This window comes from Coffea arabica, chromosome 9c (assembly GCF_036785885.1).
Source record: "Coffea arabica cultivar ET-39 chromosome 9c, Coffea Arabica ET-39 HiFi, whole genome shotgun sequence".
NCBI lineage: Eukaryota > Viridiplantae > Streptophyta > Magnoliopsida > Gentianales > Rubiaceae > Coffea > Coffea arabica.
Genome location: NC_092326.1, coordinates 9,256,894 through 9,269,298, shown reverse-complemented (window position 1 = coordinate 9,269,298; position 12,405 = coordinate 9,256,894). Strand labels below are relative to the sequence as shown.

The window sequence follows — 12,405 nt, the reverse complement described above, 5'->3', positions numbered from 1 at the left end:
AGGGGAAAGGGAAAATGGACCAAATTGCTCGCCACAGCCCTATCTATTACAAGCCAAGAGGTGTACACATACCCCATTAAAAGAATAACTTAATGAAAACAAAAAAGTAAATGACATAAGTAAAAGGAATTAAAGAAAAGCTAGGAAAGCAAAGTAGACATGCAATTCACTTAGCACGTTGAGTCACATAGGAGAGACACAAAAAGGGATAAAAGAAATTATACCGCCCCCTTTGAATGATATCCAAATGAAAGAAAAATGGCTTCAAAACAATAAAAATGTCACGGCACCTCAAATAATAAAGTATAACAAAGTCACCAAATCTCTCCTAATTGCAATTTAAATGAAATCAAACAATACATAGTTTCCAATAAAGGGGTCCACCAAGGACCCAAATGCAAGCATTAATCAACCATTCAAAGTCAATTGAAACATTTTAGAAATTTTGAAAGTCCAAAAGCAAGAAAAAGGCCAAAGCCAATTTATTTCAGAAAATTTAAGAAGATAGGCGAACACAAGCTCATTTGGACACAAAGTTCTTAAACTCTTGCATTAAGTATCACCTTAGCAAAACATGGTAACCAATGAAGGCAAACAAGCAATTGAATTGAAACATTAATGCTACCAAAGACTCAAATGTGAACACTAGCCAAGCATTCAAGCTTAATCAAACACTTTTAGGAACTTCAAAGATCCAAAGGCAAAGAAAAGGTGTATGAATGATTCAAATGCAAATATCTTAGGACCTAATTGCAAGAACATGGAATGTAATTGGGCCATAATGCATTGCTGCAAAAATCTCAGGGACCCAATTGATTAGTTTTCTCAATTTTGGGTCATAGTAGAATAAAGGGAGACTTCGGGGGTCGAAGTGCAAATTCTGAAAGTTATCATGCATGCAATCTACGTAGAAGAAGAATTTCTGCAATTTGAAGCTTCCTACAAAAAGAAATGAACATCTGCTGCATTTTCCTCCTCACTTTCAAATACTAAAATCAGGTTTAATCTCACACTTTAAACAAAAAACATGATCTTGGCATCCAGACAAACAGAATCATGAAAGAGAGACCATATAAATACTGAAACAAATTTCATGCAAAAAGTCTGGAGAAGTTTTTGATGACAAGAAAACTGCTGCAACTTTCCAGCCGCAGCCCTCTATTCATTTCAGCATGTCAAACAGGTTTATTCATACCAAGATTCAACCTATCCATCATCAACTAAACATACAACTTCATTGCATGATTGAATCAAAAAGATGGAGCTGATCATCAAGAATAGAATGAAGACCAAAACAGCAAAAGAAGAAAGAGTGCAGCAAGCTTTTTTCAATTTGCTTCCTAAGCTTTGAAGTCTCGGCAAGCAAGAATAGATTAGAAAATTTCTTAATCAATCTTCCAAGCTTTGAACTAACTAACAACTGCACAACTACCATAATCCAAGCAAACAAAGTCATATGAGGAAACTATGTTAATTCATAAAGGAGTTCATGCAAGGCAACAAAGAAACATTCTGCAATCAAAGTTTGCTGCAATTTTCCAGATTTGGTTCACTACTATGGCAGGAAATGCAATTCTCAACAGAGAAAATGTAACTTACAGCCGACATGTCCAAGATGCACTTAGCCAAAAATCCAAATGAAATCGTAAACTCCAAGATTCAAACCAGCGAAAAAAAACAACAAAAATTTGACCCATGTTGCTGCAACAAACCAAATGACTTCAGCTTGTTGCAGCCAACTTCATGCAAATTACGAAAAAAGTAAACTTTCTGCACTCAAATCTGCTAGCAAACTCCAGAAATTTCTGTAATTTCCAGCCTTCAAACAGGCAAGAAAACAGACGTGAACATGAATTCAGATGGAAATGCAATTATACCCGCTACTTCCGCAAGACTCCAGTCAACACAAATCATGCGATAAACGCATTCAGCAGGTAAAATCCATTTTCCAGCCACTATTTTCTTTTCATAATCTAACAATGGAATTCAGGACGTATGCAGCCCACAAAACTCAAGAAAACAGCCATCTTTTCGAAACAAAACAAGACTTTATATGACCTATCCTCAAACCCAGCCATAAATTATACATTTCCCATAATTTTCCAAACCAAATTGTCGAATGAAGTGCAAAAGGAAAGACCGAATTGACTCCAGATTTTAGAAACAAAAATGGTAATAAAAAAAACAAGTGCCATCAACCTTGGCTATGTCCGACACAGAAAACATCAACAAGGAAACAACTTTGATTGATGAAATGGAAATGGATGCAAGAAAAACGATGAACTGCCTCCCAATACATCCAAACATCAAACTTTACTTCAGTGATTCAACATCTAAACGCAAGTAAAAGCCTAAGATTTCTGGTTACACAGACCAGATTCCATATGAAAAGAATGAACGAAAACAAGGATTGAAGACTACCTGTTTCACCTTTGGATTTGCAGCTCGGGTTCGATGAAGAAATCCGTTGCAGATTCTGATGAAGTCGCTGCTTGGGTTTCTCTCGGTCTCCCTCCTGGTTGCGGCTTCCTCTTCCGGCCGCTCTTCCCCAGACTCTTAAAGCTTTCTCTTTTACTCTTTCCACCGTCCAAACCTTCAGCTTTCTGTTTCTTTCTCTCTACAAAACAGTCTTCCTCTCTGTTTGATTTCTTTACCCCGAAAGCTCTTCCTTTTCTATTCTTTTCTCTAGCTATCTCCCTCTTCGCTTTTCACTCAGCCCGTCCCTTCTCTCTTGCTCACTCCAGATTTTCCAGCCGTCCTCTTCTAAAACCTCTCCTTCGGTCGCTCAGTTTTTCTTTCCGCCGTTCTCTAAAACTCTCCCCTTGCGGCTGATGTTTTCTTCTTGCCTTTTATATGGAACTCAAGGCCACTAAACCCTCTCCCGAATGGTGAGGATGAAGGCTTACCCTTGCCTTCACATCCAGCCTTCCAAAGGGCATCCGTGGCTGTCCTTTGCACGCTGCAAAAAATTGCAGCGTGCATGCCGCGACATATTTTCTTTTTTTTTTTATTTTAAAAATAACTAATTAATATAGGTAACTAATTACCTAATAATAAATAATAAAAAATTTCTTTTTTTTTGAGAAATTTTATGCAAGAAAATTTAAAATAAAAATAAAAATAATAAATTAAAAATTAAAAATTAAAAACTAAAAAAATGAATAAAACTTAACACGACAAATAAAAACTAAGAATTAAATAGTAAATGAAATTATGCTAAAAATTTGGTGTCTACAGTTTGCCCCTCTTTGTCTGAGTTTTGAAAAAACTTGAGACAAAAAAGTAGACACCAAATACCTACCTGTGCCATTCGGCTGTCACTTATTCGAACGACTGCTGTTTTTGAAATGAGGACTGACCTCTTTTGACAAAAAAAATTGAAACGGGACTGACCCAAACATGAATTTAAAACGGGACTGACCCAAACAGAAATTTAAACGGGACTGGCCCGAACAAGAATTGAAACGGGACTGACCCGAACAGAAATTTAAACGGGACTGACCCGAACAGAATTTAAACGGGACTGACCCGAACAGAAATTTATAAACGGGACTGACCCGAACAGAATTTAAACGGGACTGACCCGAACAGGAATTTAAAACGGGACTGACCCGAACAGGAATTTAAACGGGACTGACCCGAACAAGAATTTAAAACGGGACTGACCCGAACAGGAATTTAAAACGGGACTTTACTGGGGAAGTTTAAACAATGAATTGAGTCTTTACCTGAAAATGATTCAAACTTTTGTACCAAGAGAGAGATTTGGATCTCTGTGGCCGAAACAATGGCTGATGTTGTTTCTTATGATCGAGCTTTGCACATAGCATCGATCCTTGCTTACTGGGAAACTCTGTCTGTCATTGATTTAGGTACCAAAAGGAGAGTGGCCGCTTTTGTTTGTAAATGCAACGTTCCTGCAAGAAAAGAAGAAATAATGGACTTGCCACCATCATTTGATCCGATTTGCCTTGAGAATCGTGTAAACATGAGTCTTGTGATGCTTTTGCCTCTTTTCTGATGCGTCTGCCTTAATCGAACTCGTAATTTGGAACCCTTTTCAATTTCTGAAGCTGTATTTACCACGTCACCGAATCTATGTAGAAGTTCTGTTGCTCTTCACCCACTTTAATAGATGATGGAATCCCCTATCCTTGCGCAAACCTTAGGGTTTATCATCCATTCGAATCCAATAGTGAAAGAATGATGCATGAAAAATTTGTAAAAATCAATGATATATGCAAGATGATTTCCTATGTCAGGCAAAGATGAATATGCAAAAGAATGCAGACAACCACAAGCATCGAATGCAAATAATTGAAAGAAACTAAGAGATTTACATTTTGCAAAAGAATATTTGTAAAGAAAGATACAAATGTTGGCCAACGAATATCATATTCAAGACTTTGGATATTTTGCTTTAGAATTCGATACTGGCAGAAGTATCACAAACATGAGAAAAAGCCTAAATGAACCAGGTCACCAGCTGTTCCTTCTCGAGCTCGTCTTGTTTAGAAAACCTGCCTTGGCGCCCTTTCGGGTTTTCACCAAGGTTGCCCCCACCTTTTTTGTTTTTGTTTTTTCTTTTTTTTTTTCTTTTTCCTTCCTTTTCTTTTCATTTTTTCATTTTTTCATCTTCTTTTTTTTTCATTCATTTTTTTTTTCGAGGTGCCCTTTCGGGTTTTCACCTATAGAATAGCAGAACTACCTCATTCCCGATCAACTGAGAAATGTGGTTAAAAGATTGTTGGCATCAGTAAAATGCATTTCCCTTATGAATTTTAGGTGAAGGCATTATGGACATCACTTGCCAATTAATTAGCAAACTTTTAAGAAAAAATGCAGCAAGTGACGAAAGCCAGGACTTTGGGCTTTTGTAATGAGGTCCGGTGGGGTATTTTTCAAGAAAAGTTGAGGCTTGAAAGCAGATTTGATACGAGGGGTGAAATAACTTGAGATTGCACTCTTTTGAAAACAACTCCGACACTGAGGAAAATTTGCCCCAGTTTAATCGGACTTTCTCTTTTTGCATTTTCCATTGTATTTTCCTCACTTTTGCATTTTTTCTTTGAAAACTAAATTTGCCCCAGTGTAGGGTTCTCTTTTCTTTTTTTTTTTTCCTTTTTTTTTCTCTTTTTCAAAAATAGATTTGCCCCAGTGTGGGGTTTGCAATTCTCAAGGGCTATCAAACGAAAATTTGTCAATTCTAATGGCTCAAAGGGGACAAGTAGAGATAAAATGTTTTGAGTGTAAAAGAAGATGGCCCGACTTGCATTTCGCCATTTGCATGAATTTCTAAAGAAAATTTGCATGATCAAATGAAAAACTTTTTGCACATATCTGAGTTGATGGGTTGAGGAAATGTCCATCCATCCATTTCGGCCAGAATAAGAGCTCCGCCAGGTAATACCTTTTGGACAATGAACGGCCCTTGCCAATTTGGAGCAAATTTGCCTTTAGCTTCATCTTGCATTGGCAAAATCCGCTTTAGTACTTTATCACCTTCTTCAAATGCCCATCGATGGACTTTTTTGTTGTAAGCCCGGGCCACACGCATCTGATAGCACTGACCATGGCAGATAGCATTGAATCGCTTTTCATCGATCGAAGTCAATTGCTCATGGCGCTGCTTGATCCAATCAGCCTCTTCCAATTTAGCTTCCATGAGAATTCGTAGCGAAGGAATTTCAACTTCAGCTGGTAATACAGCTTCCATTCCGTACATGAGTGAATATGGCGTTGCCCCAGTCGATGTCCGGATAGAAGTCCGGTACGCCATTAAAGCATAAGGCAACTTTTCATGCCAATCACGATGCCTTTCTGTCATTTTGCGGATAATCTTCTTCAAATTCTTATTTGCGGCTTCTACAGCTCCATTCATCTGAGGCCTATAAATGGCAGAATTGCGGTGTTTGATTTTGAACTGCTCGCATAGTCCATCTACCATGTCATTGTTCAGATTCTTGGCATTATCCGTAATAAGGGTTTCGGGTACTCCAAAGCGACAGATGATGTGATCTCTCAAGAAATTGGCAACTTCCTTCTTCGTGACATGTTTGAATGACTCCGCTTCAACCCATTTAGTGAAGTACTCAATCGCCACCAATATAAATCGATGTCCATTTGAAGCGGGAGGATCAATTGTACCAATCACGTCCATACCCCACATTGAACAGGGCCATGGGGCGGTCATGCTATGCAATTCAGTGGGTGGAGCGCGTATAATGTCACTGTGCATTTGGCATTTTATACATCTCCGGACAAAGTTTATACAATCATGCTCCATAGTAAGCCAAAAGTATCCGGTTCTCATGATTTTCTTCGCTAGCAAATGGCCATTCATGTGAGGTCCACAAACGCCACTATGCACTTCTTTCATCATATATTGAGCTTCATCTTCATCAATGCACCTTAAAAGGTTCAAATCTGATGTTCTTTTGTACAACACTTCTCCACTCAAGAAAAATTTTGAAGCCATTCTACGCAGAAAACTCTTGTCCTTTGTATTAGCATGCAGAGGGTAAGACCCAATTTTGAGAAACTCCTTAAGATCATTATACCATGGAACATTATCGGAGGACTTGTCTACAATCCAACAGTGGGCAGGTTTGTTTTGAAGTTGAATCGGAATTGGCTCGATCCTCAATTCATCAGGATATTGGATCATATAAGCTAAAGTGGCCAAAGCATCGGCAAATGCGTTTCGGGCTCGTGGAAGATGTCTGAACTCCAAATTTCGAAATTGTTTGGCCAGAGTGAGCAGATTACAATGGTAGGGCAGGATTTTTGAATCTCTGGTTATCCACTGCTTCAAGGTTTGGTGCACGAGCAAATCTGAATCACTGAAAGCTATCAACTCTTTGATTTCCATTTCTAAAGCCATTTTGAGACCAAAAATGCAGGCTTCATATTCAGCCATGTTGTTTGTGCAGGCAAATTGCAATTTGGCAGCGGCAGGGTAATGCTTCCCTTCGGGTGAGACCAGAACAGCTCCAATTCCAACTCCGAGACAATTCGAAGCTCCATCGAAGAAAAGTCTCCATTCAGGGCTTTGCTCACCTATATCATCTGTAGCGCCTACGAATAAAACTTTCTCATCAGGGAAATAAGTATGAAGTGGCTGATAATCATCATCTCTTGGATTTTCCGCCAAATGATCAGCTATAGCTTGCCCCTTGACCACCTTTTGTGAAGTTAAAACAATGTCGAACTCTGATAGAATTATCTGCCATTTGGCCAGGCGTCCGGTTAACATCGGCTTCTCCAAAAGATACTTCAAAGGATCAGATCGGGAAATAAGATAAGTGGTATGGCTCAACAAGTAGTGTCTCAACTTTTGAGCCGCCCAGGCCAATGCACAACAGCTTTTCTCAATGAATGAATAATTAGCCTCGTACTGCGTGAACTTCTTGCTTAGATAGTAGATGGCTTGTTCCTTCCTTCCAGAGTCATCGTGCTGACCTAGAACACACCCTACTGCTCCATCGAGTACAGATAAATACATAATCAAAGGTCGGCCCGGTTTAGGCGACACTAAAACTGGTGGATGCAACAAATAATCTTTAATCTTGTCGAAAGCCTGTTGGCACTCCTCACTCCAACACAACGGCACATTCTTTCTCAATAATTTGAACAACGGCTCGCATGTGACAGTTAGTTGGCCGATGAACCTCCCAATGAAATTGATCTTCCCTAAGAAGCTTTTCACGTCCTTCTGAGTTTTCGGCACTGGCATATCTCGAATTGCTTTGATTTTCGCCGGATCTATTTCTATGCCCTTCTTGCTAACAATGAATCCCAATAGCTTACCTGCAGGTGCTCCAAAGGCGCATTTCGCAGGATTTAACTTCAAATTGTACTTCCGCAATCTTTCGAATAACTTTTTCAAATCAACCAAATGGTCCTCTGCCTTCTTAGACTTGATTATGATGTCATCCACGTAGACCTCCATCTCCCGGTGGATCATATCATGAATATAGGGTTGTCATGGTCCTCTGATACGTTGCTCCAGCATTCTTTAAACCGAAAGGCATGACTCGGTAGCAAAAGGTACCCCAAGGGGTAATGAAAGCAGTCTTCTCCCTATCCTTTTCTGCCATCAAAATTTGGTGGTAGCCAGCAAAACAATCGTAAAAGGATTCAATCTCATGTCCGGCAGTATTGTCTAAGAGAATGTGAATATTTGGTAGAGGGAAATCATCTTTAGGACTGGATTTATTAAGGTCTCTATAGTCAACACAAACTCTCACCTCTCCACTCTTTTTTGGAACAGGGACTGGATTTGAAAGCCAAATTGGGTAATGGGAAACAATGATAATGTTGGTTTTGAGTTGTTTTTCAATTTGCTCTTTTATTTTGAGGCTTATATCTGGTTTGAATTTTCGGGGTTTTTGCTTTACGGGTGGAAAAGAAGGGTCCGTGGGTAACCTATGCACTACCACATCAGTTGAAATACCAGTCATATCATCATAGGACCATGCAAATACATCTTGGAATATAGTCAAAAATTCAAGCATTTCCTTCTTCTGCCTCTCATTCAAATGAATACTAATTTGCACCTCCTTAACTTCATCCTCAGTGCCAATGTTAACCTTTTCTGTTTCTTCCAGGTTCGGTTTTGGTTTTTCCTCATATTGTTCAAAATCCTTTGCAAAAGAATCGAATACCTCCTCATTATCACTCTCGCTTTGGAGTTCGGATTCACAGACCTCCAACTCGTGAGTGATATAGAGATTGCCATTATCGTATTCCAGAACTGTGATATCCAAAGGGTCAAATAATTTTATTTTTGGCCATCTGAAAGAATTAACGAATGTGGGATAATAAGCAAATAAGCATACAACAAACAAATGAACAAGCAATATGAATATAAACAAGCGAATAAACAACACAACATGACAAGAACAACTTGTGCATTTTCATAAAGACCTTTGATTGAAAGCAAATTGAAAAGAAAACTTAACAATATTTACATGCGTAAATGTTAGTCAAAAAGTAAAATTGTTTTCATTGGCTATTTACAGATGCAAAAGTATTTTCATGAATTCACATGAATGATAAACCCCTTTCAGTTTACCGAAACTCCTTCCGAACGGGCAGAAAATCGGCTGTCCAATTGGGAATTGATCCTTCGGGGATGTCAGGAAATTCAGCTTCGCCTGGAACACTATCTTCAAATGTTGCCCCAACGAACAATTGGGCCAAACTTGCTTCAATTTCGTCAACTGGGTTGATTTCTGACATGATCACCTCGGCTGGTCGTGGGAAAGTATAATGCAGGGGTGGAATGTCAAGAGCCCTTTGCCTTCCTTCTTTCTCCGCTTTCTTGCGCTCCTTCATTTCTCTGATATCCTTAGCAGTCGGTCGGAAGCCTAAACCAGACGAATCCTTTTTCTCAATAATCTCCACTGGCTTCAAAATTCCTTGCAGATCTCGTCCCAGCCCTTTGTCAAATTCATAGCCTCCACGGATCATCTCCTTAGCCATCATGACACTGGCCCTTGATAGAGCTTGCTCCTCCTTTGTTATCCAACTGACGGAGACAATATCAGATGTGCTATGAGGGGTCACTGTGGAGCTTCGGCTACCCTCTTCTTTGGACTCGGAATCGGTGATTACAAGGCAATCCTCCTCGGCAAATATAGTTATCAGCTTGTCATTTACTACGAATTTCAGCAATTGATGCAATGAAGAAGGCACAGCCCCAGACTTGTGAATCCATGGCCTGCCAAGCAAAACGTTGTAAACACTAGAAAAGTGCATGACTTGGCAGGTTATTTGAAACTGGGCGGGCCCCATTTCAACTACTAAATCAACTTCTCCTATTGGCTCTCTTTGCGCTCCATCAAAACCTCGGACTATGGTCCCTGAAGGCCTCAGCTTGACGTCTTGCAATCCTAGCTTTTCCAAGGTGCTCCAGGGACATATATTAAGAGCGGATCCATTGTCAATCAATACCTTCGGCAGCATTTTTCCGTTGCACCTCACAACTATGTACAGGGCCTTGTTATGTCCAATGCCTTCCGTCGGCAATTCCTCGTCAGAGAAAGTAATTTGTTTGGTGAATAATACGTTCCCAACCACGTGTGAGAAATTATCAACTGAGATGTCCCTAGGGATTTGAGCTTTGGTCAACACCTCGATCAGCGCGTCCCTATGCATATCTGAAGAAAAGAGTAGATCCAACATGGATATCTGGGCAGGCGACTTGCTCAACTTCTCAACTACATTGTACTCACGTCTCTGAAGCCTCTTAAGGAAATCCAAGGCTTCTTTCTCGGTGATTGTTGGTTTAACGGGTGGCTCGGAGTTATTTGCTTGAATCGGAATGGCAGCTTCAAATGGACTTGCAACCTTCCCCGATCTGGTGACCGCTGACACTTCTTCCTTTGCAATTATCTTTTCCCCAATCTGTATGACAGGTTCATCATAGTTCCACGGTACTTGTTGCAGGCTCAGGACAGGCTCCTGCTTCGGGAATTCAATAACCACCGGCTCCAAAGTCCCACTCTCAGCTGGCGTGAGTTCCAAAATAAAGGGCTTTTCATCCTCTTCAAATGGCAATTCTATGACAAACGGTTGGTCTGTAACCCCAAACACTTCAGCTTCCCTTGCCAATTCTTTGACTGGTTCCATGTACTCCGTATGATCCAGAATAACCCCAATGATATTGGCATGTTCCGGTAAAGGGTTCCTATTTACGTTCGGCCCTTGCGTCTCCCTTTTTCTGATTACAATCTCTCCAGATTCAACCATATCTTGGATTTTATGCTTAAGCGCCTTGCAATCAATAGTCGAATATCCGGCGGCCCCTGAATGATAAGCACAGACGGCTTGCAGGTTATACCAGGCGGGCATGCCATATGGATAGGTAGGAGGGGGCACCGTACCAATTTTCTCGGCAGCCTTTAATTGTTCATACAATTGATTCAGAGGCCTGCCTAAATTGGTAAATGTACGGCTAGGGGGTCGGTTGTAAGGTTCAGGAGGTGGAGGATGATTGTAAACAGGTCTATTTGGTGGAGGAAATCTTGGATTATATGGAGGGCGAGGTCGGTTTTGGGGTGGATTTGGTTGAGAAATTTGAAAAGGAGCTGAATGTGGATTAGGATAGCTTGGGCGAGGTCTAGGGTGGTGGATGTTGGTTGTATATACAGGGTGCGGATTTGAGTAGTAAGGGTAATGGGATTGGTAGATTGGGCTGTGTTGGTATCGAGGTCTGGGTGAAGGGTTTTGGTTCCAGATAAAGGTTGCATCCCCCTCTTTCTTTTTGAACTGCGGTTTTTTCACATTGCTTCCTTGACCTTGTAAAGCATCCAACTGGGATTTGAGAGCAGAGACATTAACAATTTTTCCGGCTCTCACAAAGTCATCAAACTCCTCAAGTTTATTTACAATCGCAACAAACGAACATCCGGTCATATGGAAAATCTCTTCAAAATACGGAGGGTCATGTGCCTTTATAAATGTGCGAATAATTTCATCCTCAGTCATCGGAGACTCCACTTTCGCAGCTATCTTTCTCCATCTCTTGGCATATGTCTTATGATCTTCAGACGGTCGCCTCTTCGTTCCTTCCAAAGTAGTTCGGGTTGGTGCCAGCTCACAGTTATACTCATATTGTCTGATGAAGGCATTGGATAGATCGAGCCAGGTCTTCACTTCCTCTGGTTTTAGGTTGGAATACCAATCGAGGGCATCCCCTTCTAAGCTCTCTGGAAATAATCTCAATGGCAAGTTTTCATCATCCACTGGCTTGCCCAACTTGTTGGAAAACAAGCGCAAGTGTGTTTTAGGGTTACCCGTTCCATCATATTTGTTGAACTTAGGGGTCTTGAACCCCACCGGCAGTTGCACGTTCGGAAACAGGCACAAATCATCATAATCCAACACCCCTTGTTTGCTTAAACCTTGGCTTTTCCGGATGAATTCGTCAAAACGATCCAAGCGTTTAAGTAGCTTCATATCAATCTGGGCAGACGACTCTCCCATTTCTAGCTTATTTTGAAAAGTGTGCTCCGGCACAACGGGTTCTGCGGTATTCTGGTAAAAGGTTTGTGGGTTCGGATGCATGTTTGGATCGATTTGAGGCTGAAACCCTTGCCCATAAGGAGGATAGAACGGAGGATTTTGAGTATAAGCATATTGCGGGTTGACAATTCCCTCAAACGTGGTTTGCATTGAAGGAATAACAAATGGTAATGTGGTTTGGCTGGGAGGAATAACAAATGGTTCAGATTGTGGTTGTGTGGCGGGCACAGGCTCAGGTTGCACTCCGCTACTAACGAGTTCGTCGATTAACCTCTTTTGAACTGCCATTTCGGATGCCATTTCCCCAAATTTTGCGAGTAATTCAGTCAACTGAACCCCAGGACTTGCGGCCTCCGGCTGGGTAGTTGCAACGGC

General features: G+C 40.7%; 1 protein-coding gene across 1 annotated transcript; it reads right to left on the bottom strand.

Moving 5' to 3' along the window:
- Nucleotides 1-1,785: 1,785 nt before the first annotated feature.
- On the bottom strand, nt 1,786-11,991 carry LOC140014110 (uncharacterized). Its single transcript, XM_072064509.1, has 4 exons — nt 11,395-11,991; nt 9,983-10,905; nt 9,305-9,724; nt 1,786-1,819 (listed from the first exon to the last, which is right to left on the bottom strand). The coding sequence occupies exons 1-4, from the start codon at nt 11,989-11,991 to the stop codon at nt 1,786-1,788; spliced, it is 1,974 nt and encodes a 657-aa protein (XP_071920610.1).
- Nucleotides 11,992-12,405: the final 414 nt, after the last annotated feature.

Excerpts from the sequence above, each read along its gene's own strand:
- LOC140014110 (XM_072064509.1), bottom strand. The coding sequence starts at position 11,991 with ATGGGAGAGTCGTCTGCCCAGATTGATATGAAGCTACTTAAACGCTTG. Across the intron at positions 9,725-9,982 it reads GCCCTGTACATAGTTGTGAG|GCCATGGATTCACAAGTCTG; the intron begins GTGCAACGGAAA and ends TTTGCTTGGCAG. Across the intron at positions 1,820-9,304 it reads AAAGCGGAGAAAGAAGGAAG|GCTGGAAATTACAGAAATTT; the intron begins GCAAAGGGCTCT and ends GCCTGTTTGAAG.